General features: G+C 50.0%; 1 protein-coding gene across 2 annotated transcripts in view; it reads left to right on the forward strand.

Moving 5' to 3' along the window:
- Positions 1 to 16,171, forward strand: part of EOGT (EGF domain specific O-linked N-acetylglucosamine transferase) — a 129,725-nt gene that overhangs the window by 58,835 nt on the left and 54,719 nt on the right. For both annotated transcript variants that reach the window (XM_078768606.1, XM_078768607.1), the window contains one exon: positions 1,136 to 1,240. In XM_078768606.1, the coding sequence (XP_078624732.1) occupies positions 1,136 to 1,240 (105 nt within the window). The remainder of the gene's footprint in view (positions 1 to 1,135; positions 1,241 to 16,171) is intronic.

The following is a 16,171-nucleotide window of genomic DNA, read 5'->3' on the forward strand; positions in this document are numbered from 1 at the left end:
TGCAGCCAACAGTTTCTAAATGTCAGCAAGATTGATGTTTATTTCTGAGAATAAATTTCATAATTATTTCCTGTTCTACCTCTTGGTATCTCACCTGCTGCCGTAATGTATTCAGCACAAGTGGTAAAGGTGGGGAAACGCATGATTGTGGGTATATCAGTTACCGACACAATAAAGACAACCTCGCTCCAAAATGAGGAATCTACATTTATTACTCTGCCTTGTATAAACAAAAGAGCCTGGTGTTGGCTTAGCGGTTAGGGTGCCGGCTTGGGATCCTAGGATCTTGGGTTCGAATCCCGGTCAATCACTAAACGCATGACTGTGGGTATATCAGTTACCGACACAATAAAGACAACCTCGCTCCAAAATGAGGAATCTACATTTATTACTCTGCCTTGTATAAACAAAAGAGCCTGGTGTTGGCTTAGCAGTTAGGGTGCCGGCTTGGGATCCTAGGATCTTGGGTTCGAATCCCGGTCAATCACTGAACGCATGACTGTGGGTATATCAGTTACCGACACAATAAAGACTACCTCGCTCCGAAATGAGGAATCTACATTTATTACTCTGCCTTGTATAAACAAAAGAGCCTGGTGTTGGCTTAGCGGTTAGGGTGCCGGCTTGGGATCCTAGGATCCTGGGTTTGAATCCCGGTCATCGCTGAATTAACGCCAGGGGGGTTGACTCCGCCTGTCATCCTTCCGAGGTCGGCAAATTGAGTACCAGTTCGATGGTAATTCTCTGTGTGTCGCAAGAGGCGACTAACAAGGTTGGTGGCAGGAAGGGCATCCGGCCATAAAACATTGCTTGAAAAAGGGGACCAGGGTGCCCGAAAAAGGCCAACCCCTGCTCGGCGGGGAAAAATGGCCACTAACAGTGGTTCTTTGGTTCTTGTATAAACAAAAGGTCTCATCAAATGAGATCTACCTACCTACTAGGTAAGGTCGAGGCTAGGTTGGTCCTTTTTATACAAAAGTTATCAAAGTCTTGCTACATAGCTGTTGCATTTAAAGATGCACTTGAGTGTCCACAAGCTACAGGGGACAAGAAGGCAAGTCTGTACAATTGTGACCATTGCACTGTGACTGTGTTCCTCGGTGACGATGTGCACCGCCCCTTGTGTTGCCCGCAGGTATGAGGAGGACTTCCTCAAAAATGGAGAGATTGGAGGCCATTGTATCTTGGACCAAGAAGCCTTGAATGCTCAGGGAGATCACAAGAGCCCACTGCAGTCTTGGTACAATAGGATTTGAACCCAAAGCCCCAGGACTCACATCCTTACAATAATTCACGGATCAGTGTTTGTTTGTGTGTATGTTTGTTGTGCTACTCTTCCTACAGTTCTGGCCTGATAGCATCCAGACTTGTAAAATAGGATCAGTATGACCCCCATTAGTGTATAGGATTGTTTTGATCTTTGCCGGTGGTCTTGGGGTAAGGGGGGGGGTCACAAATTCTCTGAAAATGGTATCGTGTAGTGCCCCCACTAGGTGGGGGAGGGTATTACAAGTCCCAACCCTTTATGGTACAGTATTCCTGGCCCCACGTTTTCCAGTGCAGTGAGGCGTTTCGAACTATAAGCAGTCGGCATGTTTTTGCTTCATGCACATAACCAGGGTTAATTATTTTATTCTGGGGAGCGATTGAGGGAGCTGTCAGTTGCCTATACACCGCCCAAATAAAGCTTTGTGTCAGAAGAACGTGTTGCGTGCTTAGAACAAGATTGTGGCAGACACGAAAGCTCACTGCCATAATGGCATCATTCCGCGCACCAAGTGGGCGGCGGCCACGCCCGAGGGGTAGGCGTGGCCATGGGATATACACCGGACACGCAGCGCTCCAGTGCTACAGTTGAGCTCTGATAATAAAGACTCTTTAAACTCACCGCGTTGTCCGCTTCCTCCTTGTTATACAAGTTGCACGCGTAGCACCGCGCTTCATTGGTGACCCTCCGACGTTCTGGTCAGCCGTCGCTGACCACCCGAACCCACCACAGCAATGGCAACCAACGCGGTCCAAATCAAACTCCCCGAGTTCGGGGAGACGCAAGCCGAGGTCTGGTTCCTGCAGGCAGAAGCCCAGTTCCGACTTCGAGGCATCACGGTGGACGAGACCAGGTACTGCCACGTGGTCGCCTCCCTCGGGCCCGGCACGGCCGCCCGCGTCGTGTCGGTCCTGAGGAACCCACCGGCCGACGGCAGGGACGAGGCGATCAAGCGTCTCCTCCTCGCCACGTTCGGCCTCACGGTGGACGCACGGGCCGACCGCCTCCTGGACCTCCCCGAGCTCGGTGACATGTGACCGTCGGTCCGCATGGACCATATGCTGTCGTTGATGGGCGACGAAACCCTGAACGCTCTATTCCGGGCGTTATTTCGACGCCAGCTGCCGGCACGAGTCCGCCTCGCGTTGGCCGGTTCTGCGACGACGGAACCCCGAGCTCTCGCTGCCGAGGCCGACAGGTTCTTCGCGGCTTTGGACACGCCGGCGAGTTTTGGCGTGGCCGCCGCGGCTCTCGGGGCTGACCCTGATGCTGATGCACCACACCTCGTGGATCTCGAGACTGATGCGCACTTCGTGTCCGCCGCCACGCCCCGCCCACCGCCGCCGCCGCGGAGAAAACTGCGGCCTCCGCCGCCTCGCCGCAAACCTGGTGTTTTTTCCACACACAGTTCGGCCACAAGGCTCGGCAATGTCGCCCGCAGTGCTCATTCGGCAGGTCGGGAAACGCCCGGGCCGGCCCTCGGTAGTGGCACTGAGCGCCGGTCGTTCAAACAGCCTACTGTTCATCACGGACACCTTATCCGGGCGCCGTTACCTGTGCGACACGGGAGCGCAGGTGAGTGTCGTTCCCGCCGGTACATCCGACAAGCAGTCCGCGGGCCGGGGCCCCGCGCTGCTTGCTGCCAACGGTACGTCCATTCGCACATACGGAAAACGCTGCCTTTCTCTGCGGTTCGGAGGGCAGGTTTTCCGGTGGTCGTTCGTCACTGCCGACATGCCTATGGCACGGCTCGGCGCAGACTTCCTCTGTGCCAATGGCCTGTTGGTGGACGTAAAGCACAGAAGGCTTGTCCAGGCTGAGACGTTCAGCTTGCTCGCTTGTGCGCTGCCCGCCTCGTTGAGCAGCTCCCGGAGTGGCTCATCGAGCGGCTCGCCGAGCGGCTTGCTGAGCGGTTCGGTTCCGGCCAGGTTCATCTGTACGCTTCCGGCAGCGAACAAATTCACCCGCCTCCTCGCCGGTTTCCCGGCCCTCACGCGGCCCACTTTCTGGGCGGGGGCCGTCAAGCACGGGGTGGAACACCACATCCCCACCGCCGGGCCACCGGTCTATGCCCGGGCACGCCGCCTCGAGCCGACGAAGCTCGCGGTAGCTAAAGCGGAGTTCGCTACGCTGGAGCGGCTCGGCATCGTGCGGCGCTCCGAGAGTGCTTGGGCGTCGCCGCTCCACATCGTGCCAATGCGGGGACTACCGGCGCCTCAACGACGCCACCACCCCCGACCGCTACCCCGTCCCCCACATTCAGGACTTCTCCGCCCGGTTGGAGGGCATGTCCTTCTTTTCAAAGGTGGACCTCATACGCGGCTACCATCAGGTCCCCGTCAGGCCGGAGGACATCCCGAAGACGGCGGTCATCACGCCGTTCGGGCTTTTCGAATTTCTTCGGATGCCCTTCGGGTTGAAAAATGCGGCTCAGGCGTTCCAGCGACTAATGGACAGCGTCTTGCGCGACATGGATTTTGTCTACGTCTACCTGGACGACATCCTCGTCGCCAGCGCGTCCCGCGAAGGGCACCTACACCATCTCCGCACGCTCTTCGAACGTCTGGGCCAGCATGGCCTCATCGTGAACCCCGCCAAGTGCTGGTTCGGCGTCGCCGACATCGACTTTTTGGGGCACCGCGTCACCAGGCACGGGGCCGTCCCCCTACCGGCCAAGGTGGAGGCGGTGAAGGGGATCCGCGCCCCCGCACGATCAAGGGGCTCCAGGAGCTCCTGGGCATGGTGAACTTTTACCATCGGTTCCTGCCCCGCATCGCCCAGCTCCTGCGCCCCTTGCACGAGGCCCCCCGAGGCAAGCCGGGCAAAGGTGACGTTACCTGGACCGAGTAGATGGACGCGGCGTTCGCGGGCGTGAAGCTCGCCTTGGCTAACGCCACCATGCTCGCGCACCCGGCGCCCGATGCACCGATCGCCCTCACCACTGACGCCTCGGACTACGCGGTGGGCGCGGTGCACGAGCAGTGGGTGCGTGGTGCTTGGCAACCGCTGGCATTCTTCAGCCGGCAGCTTCGCCCACCCGAACGCCGTTATAGCACCTTCGACCGCGAGTTGCTCGGGCTTCACCTGGCGGTCAGGCACTTCCGCCATCTGCTCGAGGGCCGTGCGTTCACGGCATTCGTCGACCACAAGCCACTGGTCTTCACGATGGGCAAGGTCGCCGAGCCGTGGTCGGCCCGGCAGCAGCGTCACCTCTCGGCCGTGTCCGAATATACAACGGACATCCGGCACGTCACGGGGAAGGACAACCCAGTGGCGGATTGCCTTTCCCGGTCCGTCGCCCACGCAGTCCACCTTGGCATCGACTATGCCCGGATGGCGGCGGACCAGGCCGCCGACCCCGGCGTCCAGGCCTCGCGGACCGCCGTCACGGGCCTCCGCGTCACCGAGGTGCCGTTCGACGGCGCGGGCACGGCCCTCTTGTGCGACGTCTCCCTCGGGCGGCCTCGCCCCATCGTGCCCGCAGGCTGGCAGTGCCAGGTTTTTGACACCATCCACGGCCTGTCCCACCCGGGCACGAAGGCCTCCCAGAGGTTGGTCGCCGAAAAGTTTGTCTGGCATGGCCTCCGGAAGGCCGTCCGCGGCTGGACCAGGACGTGCCTCGCGTGCCAGCGCGCGAAGGTGCACCGGCACACCCGGGCCCCATTGGCCCCGTTTACGGTGCCAGAACGTAGGTTCGACCACGTGCACGTGGACCTGGTGGGACCTCTGCCCCCCTCGCGGGGTTTCACCCATGTCCTGACAATGGTGGACCGCACCACCCGGTAGCCGGAGGCCGTGCCTTTGGCGGCGACGATGGCGGTGGACGTCGCGCAGGCGTTCATCGCCACGAGGGTTGCCCAGTTCGGCGCCCCCTCGGACATCTCGTCCGACCGCGGCCCCCAGTTCACCTCGGAGCTCTGGGGGGCGGTAGCGCGGGGGCTCGGGGTCCAGCTGCACTGAACCACGGCCTACCACCCCCAGGCCAACGGCCTGTGCGAGCGGTTCCACCGCTCGTTGAAGGCCGTTCTCCGGGCCACCCTCCGTGACGGCGGCTGGGTCGACAGGCTCCCCTGGGTCCTGCTGGGCCTCCGGACGGCGCCCAAGGACCTCCTGCGCGCATCCGCGGCGGAGTTGGTCTTCGGACAACCGCTGCGGGTGCCGGGCGAGTTTCTCCCCGACCCCACGGCACCATGGTCCGCGGCGCGGGAGCGCTCCGCGCTGCAGGAGACAGCCCGGAGGTTCGCCCCGGTGCCGACGGCGCACCACGGGCACCCGCCTACGCACGTCGCCCCGGAACTTCGCACCGCGGAGTACGTCTTCATCCGGCACGACGCCCACCGGACACCACTGTGGCCCCCGTACGATGGGCCTTTCGGCGTGCTGGAGACCGGGGTGAAACATTTCACCTTGGACATCGGCGGTACCCCTGACCGCGTCTCGGTGGATCGCCTCAAGCCGGCCCACCTCGACGTGGACCACCCACCGCCGATGGCTCGGCCCCCGTGTCGGGGCCGCCCCCCTGCGGGCGGACCCCCGGCACCGCCCAGGCCCGCCGGCATGCCGCCCCCTGGTCCTGCACCCATCCCGGGTGCAACCGGAGGCACCCCAGCTGGCATCCCTGCACCCCGGACGCCGCCAGTCGCCAGAGGGCGCTTCGGCCGGGTCATCCGTTTGCCCCACAAACTGGCCCTCCAGGTGCGCGGGAATTCTGGGGGGGCGCGTGTGGCGGACACGAAAGCTCACTGCTGTAATGGCATCATTCCGCGCACCAAGTGGGCGGCGGCCACGCCCGAGGGGTAGGCGTGGCCGCGGGATATACACCGGGCGCGCAGCCCGGAGCGCTCCAGTGCTACAGTTGAGCTCTTATAATAAAGACTCTTTAAGCTCACCGCGTTGTCCGCTTCCTCCTTGTTATACAAGTTGCGCGCGTAGCACCGCGCTTCAAGATCGCCCTTAGGGTGGGTACTCTGCTAGTTATCGAAAAAACTGTCACCTCCATTCAGGATCTGCAGGGCCATTTAAGCGAAATACCAGTTGAGGAAAGAATAGGACCACACACCATTGTAAGCATGACCATGCTTTTTGTAGTTTCATCATTGTGAGGCACCCATTTCACTTGTGTCTGTGTTTCCATTGTTTTTACCGAGTTTCTTTGTTATAAGCTATCCAATCAATTGTATTGCGGCCTGGTCTAGGATTTTTGAAGCAGCCGCGTCACCCAGTATTTTGCTTGCCTTTTGTTCATTGTGATAAGTTCCATGATTCCACTAGTTTTGTTCTGCTCATTTGCTATTTTTTGGAACAATAACAGCTCTCATTGGCGGCTTGCTTTCCAGAAGAGTATTTGTGTTCAATCAACTGTTTGATGCACTCCTTTGTTTTATGGAGTTGAAAAGACTCGCACCTTTGCATGTTTTGTTCATCTCACAAAAAAGGGGCATCTAGAATGGCACTTTGTAGAGCACGCACCTCCGCCAGGCTGAACGGTTTACGTTTTATATCCCACTGATAGGCCGGACCTGCATTCCGGACCTGAGCCAAAATCGAATCGACTTGTTCGTATCACACGACCAACTTATTCACCAAGTCTTGTCATAACCCGGACATAACTTTTTGAGATATCATGCTATATATCATTTTTGGCCCTATCTGTCAATGATGAAGAATCACTTAAAAACTTCTCGTATCCGAATCTTTACCTAAATCTAATCAATTCGTCCTTGTCACAAAGCAAAGCTGTCCACCAAGTTTTACCTGAATCCGTCCATAACTTTTGGAGATATCCTGCTCACAAACAGACAGACAAACAAATGGGTGAAAACATAACCTCTGTCCACCCACCTTTGGTGGTGGAGGGAATAATGTAAACTAATTTCATATTTTTGGGCTTAGTGCACGTGCCAGTTTCTGCTTTCTTTTTGCATTCTCCAAACCGTGACCTGGCTTGACCCCTTTTATATGCACCCCATTATTTTATCCTCTACACTTGCACTATAAAGGAGTGCATTCCTTCGCCAAAAGCACATTCACATATGTTCATCCCCATGTTTGCTTTGTCTTTTAGTTTCTTATTATGTCATTTTATTCATCAGAATATCAACTTGTCTACCACCAAACCCACCTTCGGTGCACTCCTTTTTAAGTTTTACTTACAGAACTGAGGCTGAGGGAAGATCTACTTTAATCTATATACCCCACAAGGTTTGGAGGTGTGCTCATTTAACAAGCAGCTAGCTAGCGCTCGCTAAGCCAGCCGTTCCTTACCGGTTTTGAATGGAGTGCTTGCTTGAATGCTTAAACCACTTGGCGATCTCTTCACAAGAAACTTGGTAAATGAACACACACCCAATGTTCTTGAGACCCGAACATAGATCGACTGTAATCTATATACCCCAACGATGAATGACCTTTCCTGCATCTCCCGTAGTGAGCGGGTGTACTTGTAAATTAAAATGTCGGTCGGTGGAGCAGCTGTCGTAATGACATCATAGACGAAATGACGTAATGGACACAAAACTGCCACTACTTTAATATGTAGAACATGATATATTTTAACTTCCAGTAGCTTTGCAGTCACGACGATGGGATTAGTGTTATGATTTATTTTACGATAATATTAACGTTACGTTATCATTATTTCGAAAAAACTTCCTCGGTTATTAATATTAGTGCCGAACAACGCTCATCATTGATCATGAACCATACACCGCTTCAATCCATCAACCTTCATTCACAACATTGGGATTAAAGTATTATGGTTATCTATATTACTAGGGCATGCCCGTACTATATATATATCTAAAATTATATCCCCCCCCCCTCTATTTACATGAAATGGTTTGGTCCATTCGCAAAGCCAAAGCGAACGGCTTGCGAGTACGGTGACAATCCCCCCCCCTCTATTTACATGAAATGGTTTGGTCCATTCGCAAAGCCAAAGCGAACGGCTTGCGAGTACGGTGACAATCCCCCCCCTCTATTTACATGAAATGGTTTGGTCCATTCGCAAAGCCAAAGCGAACGGCTTGCGGAGTTTGGTAAATAAATCGCCATAGCTCGGTAACTACTTCTCCGATTAATATGAAACCTTGAAAAGGCACATCCTCGGGTCCCCAGCAATATACCTGGCAAGTTTCAAGTATATCGGACCCGTGGTTGTCGAGAAACAGCGGTCACAGACAAACGACACACACACATACACACACACATACACACACACATACACACACACATACACACAGAGATTACTGGAATTATAGATAGACTAGGACGTGCCCGTACGTGGGTGCCCGTTCCTTGGTGCGGCCCAGCATCTAGTCGAGACCCAGTCACCCAGGCCGATCACCCATTCCGACCCCAAATTCCTCATCGACGATAACTAAACAATATATTATATGAATCGCACCGTACATACCTCCTTCTAGATCTTGTTCTTGTCTTGATATACTCACTCAGGCTCACTCTATCACGCTGAGTCCTCCCAGCTCCTCCAAATGGCGCCCGCTACGCCTCGAATTCACATCGGCCACGCCTACGCAACAACGTGTTCTGTGATTGGCTGGCCTACCCCGCAACCTGTTCTGTGATTAGTTTGGTAAATAAATCGCCATAGCTCGGTAACTACTTGTCCGATTAATATGAAACCTTGAAAAGGCACATCCTCAGGTCCCCAGCAATATACCTGGCAAGTTTCAAGTATATCGGACCCGTGGTTGTCGAGAAACAGCGGTCACAGACACACAGACACACACACATACACACACACATACACACAGAGATTACTGGAATTATCTATACTAGGGCATTGCCCGTACGTGGGTGCCCGTTCCTTGCCCAAAAAAAAAAAAAACGCTACCCGTACGCTCTACCCCGCCCGTACGCCCGTAAACAAAAAATAACAACGCTCTTCGCTTCCGCCCTTCGCTCTGACTGAATTGGGAGAAATAATGCGCATAAGAAATCGAATTACGTACCGTAATGGCGGTCAGCTCGTAACGCGCACACTGTCCGGAAGTTCGCATATCGCATATATCTATCTATCTATTAATGCCCAATTATTCAATTATCGCCAACGTATTTTGGCTTTTTGCAATTTAATCGCAAGGAAAAGTAGAAAGAGAAGAGGGAAAAAAAGAAAAGCCTTGCCTTGCTGCAAACAGCTGCTGCAAACAACAACAACATGGAAGGCTGCACTGTCCGGAAGTTGGCATATCGCAGTTACGATTATTTTAGTGTTAATGGCCAATTATTCAATTAGCGCCAACGTATTTTGGCTGTTTGCAATTTAATCGCAAGGAAAAGTAGAAAGAGAAGAGGGAAAAAAAGAAAAGCCTTGCATTAACGCATTAACGCTTGCATTGCATTAACGGTTCGGCACACGTGATAGCTCGCTGCTCTCTGATTGGTTGAAGCGTTTTTTGGACATAGCTCGGTAGGTACTTGTCCGATTAATTACAAACCTTGAAAAGGCACATCCTCGGGTCCCCAGCAATATACCTGGCAAGTTTCAAGTATATCGGACCCGTGGTTGTCGAGAAACAGCGGTCACAGACACACAGACACACAGACAGACACACAGAGATTGCTGGAATTATAGATAGATTATAATAGCCGTAGATGATTCTGTCTGTCTGTCTGTCTGTCTATCTGTTGGGTGTCTGTCCGGGGTGTGGCTTACTCGGTTTGCAGAGTAGCTCCACCCATAGCTCCACCCATTCTGGGAGAGGCTTCATATAAACAAATATCCACCATTTTATTAACTCGCATAGCTTTGAGTCCTGTTTTGTAGGCCCGTGGTGTCTTCCTCTCTCTCCCAGTTTTATTTCAAATCAAATTCGATAAATCATTTCATTTTTCACAGTCGCTAACATAGTTTTAGACTCGGTTGAAAAAAAACGGGAAGAAAATCCGATGAAAGTTGCCGTTTATAGAACGAAATGAATTCTCAAAGGCCTGTAACTTCAAGGCCATTGAGTCTCTCTCACGCCTTTATCTCCAATCTAACTCACCATATGATTTCATTTTTATCGATGGTTTTACTTTTAGACTCGGTGTCAGCAATAATTGAGAACAATCCACACACGCGGGAAAATGCAGAGATATATTTTTTAAAATCGCGTCATGGTGTATCATACACCGCCCAACATGACACCGCCGGCAATGTGTCGATATATATTAAAAATTCGCTTTTGCTTTTCCGTTATGATATATTACTATTTCGTTTGATGATAGTCGTCACAAAAACGTCAACAATGATGCCGACATATATTTCTTCGTTTTTATTTCATTCAACATATTAGCCGGAAGTAAAATATGTTTCAGGAAATTACCGAGAGATATTTCTTCGTTTTTTTTATTAGTTATGTGCGCATACACTTTAAATAGGTTTATTTGAAATCTTTAATTTTCCACAAACATTCCACACACGCGGGAAAATGCAGAGATATATTTTTTAAAATCGCGTCATGGTGTATCATACACCGCCCAACATGACACCGACGGCAATGTGTCGATATCTATTTTAAATTCGATATATCATTTCATTTTTCACAGTCGCTAACATAGTTTTAGACTCGGTTGAAAAAAAAAGAGAAGAAAATCCGATGAAAGTTGCCGTTTATAGAACGAAATGAATTCTCAAATGCCTGTAACTTCAAGGCCATTGAGTCTCTCTCACGCCTTTATCTCCAATATAACTCACCATCATGGTTTTAGACTCGGTGTCAGCAACGCGGGAAAACGCAGAGATATATTTTTAAAAATACACCATATCACCGCCCAACAGCCAACAAGTATCATACACCGCCCAACATGACACAGACGTCAACATTTCGACATTATCGCTTTTTCTTTAAACCGAGCCGAACCGAATAAACCGAGTGAATTCACCGTTTACCTTTGATGACAGTCGGCACAAAACGACATATATTTCTTCGTTTTTATTTCATTCAACATTTTTAGCCGGAAGTAAAATTACCGAGAAATTACCGAGTTCAGGAAATTACCGAGACATATTTCTTCGTTTTTTTATTTATTAGTTATTTGCGCATACACTTTAAATAGGTCTATTTTAAATATTAAATTTTCACAATGTAATTTACTTGCCATTTATCATTTGATGATTACGAGACAAATTCCTCTTGAGGATCGTGACAATTCATGCGCTGCGTGGAAACTTATATTTCCAAAATGAATGAGACGATCGATGAAGAACGCAGACTTGAACAGGATGCAGCAAGAAAACGAATGAGACGGGCGAACGAGTCCATCGACGAACGTCAATGCAAACTTGCGGGGTCACCCGTGGGAATCCCACGGGCATGGATGTGTGTGACATTTCGACATATTGAGTTAGATGCTGCACATTCATTTTTACAAAATGGTTACTGGCAAGTCATCAGATCCAGAAATGGTGTCATGAACACAATTTATTTACGTGCAAGCACGAAAGCAAGACGGGCCGATTTCCGATTCCGACGGGCCGACGGGCGAGATGGGCCGATTTGGAGCAAGAAAAAGAACGAGACGGGAGAAAAACGAGAGAAACGAGACGGGGAAAGCCGATTGGAGAGGCGAGTGAGGCGCGATTGGAGAGGAGTGTGAGGCGCGATTGGAGAGGAGTGTGAGGCGCGATTGGAGAGGAGTGTGAGGCGCGATTGGAGAGGAGTGTGAGGCACGATTGGAGAGGAGTGATTGGAGGGGAGTGTGAGGCGCGATTGGAGAGGAGTGTGAGGTGCGATTGGAGAGGAGTGTGAGGCGTGATTGGAGAGGAGTGTGAGGCGCGATTGGAGAGGAGTGTGAGGCGCGATTGGAGAGGCGTGTGAGGGATTGGAGAGGAGAGGAGTGTGAGGGATTGGAGAGGTGAGGGATTGGAAAGGAGAGGGATGTGAGGGTTTGGAGATGAGAGGAGTGCTAGGTGGAGACAGGAGAGTGTCAGGTGGAGAGGAGTGAGGGGTCACATATTATGTGAAATAAATAAAGTGTTCATCACACCATTTCTGGATCTGATGACTTGCCAGTAACCATTTTGTAAAAATGAATGTGCAGCATCTAACTCAATATGTCGAAATGTCACACACATCCATGCCCGTGGGATTCCCACGGGTGACCCCGCTAGTAGATAGATAATAGGCGTAGATGATTCTGTCTGTTGGACGTCTGTCCGGGGTGTGGCTTACTCGGTTTGCAGAGTAGCTCCACCCACTCCTCCTTCTCGAATAGCTTTGAGGCCTGTTTAGTTAGGCCCGTGCTGTCTTTCTCGCTCACACAGATTTATTTCAATTCTAATTCGATATATCATTTCATTTTTCGCAGTCGCTAACATAGTTTTAGACTCGGTTGAAAAAAAACGGGAAGAAAATCCGTACCGATCCTTCGGATCTTGTCTCTCTCACGCCTTTATCTCCAATCTAACTCACCATCTGATTTCATTTTTATTGATGGTTTTAGACTCGGTGTCAGCAACGCGGGAAAACGCAGAGATATATTTTTTAAAATACACCATATCACCGCCCAAGAGCCAACAAGTATCATACACCGCCCAACATGACACAGACGGCAACATGTCGACATTATCGCTTTTTCTTTAAACCGAGTGAACCGAGCCGAACCGAATAAACCGAGTGAATTCACCGAGCGAATTTCATCCAATTCCACAGAGTTTCATGAAATTACCGAGAGATATTTCTTCGTTTTTATTTTATTAGTTACCAGCAGAAGTACCCAGCGTTGCCGGGCGGGGGAGGGGGGAAGGGCACGTACACTTTAAACATGTATATACATGTGGGATGTGGGATATATACATGTGGGATGTGGGATATATACATGTGGGACATGTGTACATGTGTGTGTGTACGTGTGTGTGTGTGCGCGCGCGTGCATATATGTGTGTATGTGTAGTGTATGTGTGTGTGTGTGTGTGTGTGTGTGTGTGTGTGTGTGTGTGTGTGTATGTGTGTGTATGTGTATGTAGGCTAACCCCCGCTCTAGCAGGGAAAATGGCCTTAAAAAGCATGTTGTTGTTGTATGTGTATATATATATGTGTGTGTGTATATGTGTCTGTACGTGTGTGTGTTTTTGTGTATGTGTGTGTGTGTGTGTGTGTGTGGGGAGATGTATATATGTGTATAATGTGCATATATGTGTATATGTGGATACATATGTGTATACATATTTGCATATGTGTATATACGTGTGTGTGTGTGCATGTGTGTCGATGTACGTGTGTGTGTGTGTGTGTGTGTGTGTGTGTGTGTGTGTGTGTGTGTGTGTGTGTGTGTGTGTGTATGTGTATATGTGTGTGGGTGTATATGTGTGTGTGTGTGTATATGTAAACATGGGCCGGTGTGTGTGTAAAGTGTGAGGAGGTATTGGAGAGGAAAATGCAGAGATATATTTTTTTAAAATCGCGCCATGATGATAAACTAAAATACACCGCCTAAAATAACAGTCGACATATATTTAAAATTCGTCACACACATCCATTCCCGTGGGATTCCCACAGGTGGGAATCCCACGGGAATGGATGTGTGTGACATTTCGACATATTGAGTTGGATGCTGCACCTGCACATTCAGTTATATAAAATGGTTACTGGCAATAATATTGATCACATCCACAAATGATGTAATCCACACAATTTAGGTACTTTACATAACGTTAATAGGAATACATGCCCGTGTAGATGGGAATGACATATAATTCACCGAAAACGTTGAAGCAACCGCATAATATTACGGTGATGTTTAACTCTGAGTGAGAATAGTTCTAAATTTTAAAAACTTTCTTCTGATATTTGTGATTTATTTCAAACAAACTGTATTTCCCAGCTACACGGGCATGTATTCCTATTAACGTTATGTAAAGTACATAAATTGTGTGGATTACATCATTTGTGGATGTGATCAATATTATTGCCAGTAACCATTTTATATAACTGAATGTGCAGGTGCAGCATCCAACTCAATATGTCGAAATGTCACACACGTCCATGCCCGTGGGATTCCCACGGGTGACCCCGCTAGTATTTACTATATTATTATTATTATTACGAAAACGATACTACTGAAACGATACACGACTGTATTAAAAAACCTGCGCTTAATTTGTCAGAAGCGGTCCGAGGGTGAAGCATAAAGCCTAAGGCCTATACGTACCGTATTGTTGGAAGACATGTAACGCCGATGCTTTCGCTATTTGATGGTCATTTTAACAATCGGTTTGTTTGTGTTTCACACTGAATGAAAACCGTAAAGGTAGAGCATGGCGATTGTGATATATGACAGGTTCGACGATATGTTCGGCCTGAACGGCATTTGAATCGAAATGGCGGAGTGTGGAGAATCAGCCGCCCTGCGCAGTTATGACATCAGACGTAATCACATCACCCTGTCATGTGACAAGATTCTCAGCTCTGATTGGTATACGTTTGATGGGACATACATACATACAGACGGACAAACACTGTTCCAGACGGCTCTGCCCGATGGGCTACGCCACAAAAAAACAATTCTCATTTTGAAGCCACGCTCATAGTTTCATTCAGAGAAACTGGTTTTGTTTCTTAACTAACTTACCAAACACCACGATGGAGATATCTCGTTTTTAGATCAAAACTTTTCTTTTTCACCTGTTTGCATTGATTTTACTGTTGGTTTGTCTGCCTTCTGCCTTTTGTATCGTCCAACTCTTCCATGAGTTTACATATTGCAAACAATGTTTCTACGTGCTGAAGAATGTGTGTGCTTTTTGGAGGTGACTCAAACTGCACTCTAGATACCTGCATTGACCTTTGCCATTCAGCATTGAGGACTATGTCAAAGAAGGAAGGGAATAAGGAAGGATAGGGGTGAAAATGCAGTGGATGGGGTAGGAGGAGGCAATGGCGGAAGAAGTTGGGAGGAAGAGTAGTCGAAAGATGGGAATTGTGTGGAACATCCACTCAATTTTTCTTCTTCTTCGTTTGCATCAGCGTATTGCTACAAATAGCATTATCGGCTTGTGAAGTTGGCAGAAGGGGGTGAAGGGCAGGGACCTCTTTTTCTGCTGTTGCAATGCCTCCTACAAGTTAGAGCTGGAATTTGTCATTTATCCAGGGTGCCGTGTAGATAACCCGCCTACATATTAATGAAGAACACTGCCCGATCTAGCCTGGTGTTGGTTTAACGGTCCAGGTGGCTGGCTTAAGATCTCAGGGCCTTTAGTTTGAGCCTCTGTCGTGCCGGTGAAATAACATCAGGTGGGTTGACTCAGCCTGTCATCCTTGCGAGGTCGGCAAAGTGAGTACCAGCTTACTGGGAACCTGGGCATCGGTGGCAAAGCAGCCACATCCAGAAAATGATGCAACCAGCAGCCACAGGCTGCATATGAAACAACAACCGCCTGAGCTTTAATAAGCACCAACTAATGCCAGCAGACGAGATGCCCAGGTTAAGATCCATCTAAGGGTTCACAATCTCCGCATGCGAAACATCAGGTTGATCGTTTATAGCTGAGTTGAGATTCAGAGCCAGACAACACAGCTCAGAGGAGAGTATTTGCATACCTGTCAGCTATCCTGCCAACCCACCTCTTGTTTAACCCTTTTTTTTTTTTTTTTTTTTTTTTTTTGGATACTGAATCGAGGCTCGTGAAAGAGCTAACATTTATTTCACAAACAAATCAACCAGACAAACAAAATATACAAAAAGAGGGAGCGGTAGACAAGATGGGGAGAGAAGGGGAAGCACACAACCACAACATTTGAGAGCAGGGAGAAGTGTGGGAGGGAGAGGGCTTGGGGGGAAGAGGCGTGGGAAGGGGGAGGGGGGAGAGAGGTATAAAACACAAGGGGACCGTTGACCCAATTGACCCAATTGGCCCTCCATCTGCTTGGAAATCAGCCAACATCACCGCTTTGCACAAAA

This window comes from Myxine glutinosa, assembly GCF_964187855.1.
Source record: "Myxine glutinosa chromosome 12 unlocalized genomic scaffold, kmMyxGlut1.1 SUPER_12_unloc_1, whole genome shotgun sequence".
In the NCBI taxonomy this organism is placed as follows: Eukaryota; Metazoa; Chordata; class Myxini; order Myxiniformes; family Myxinidae; genus Myxine; species Myxine glutinosa.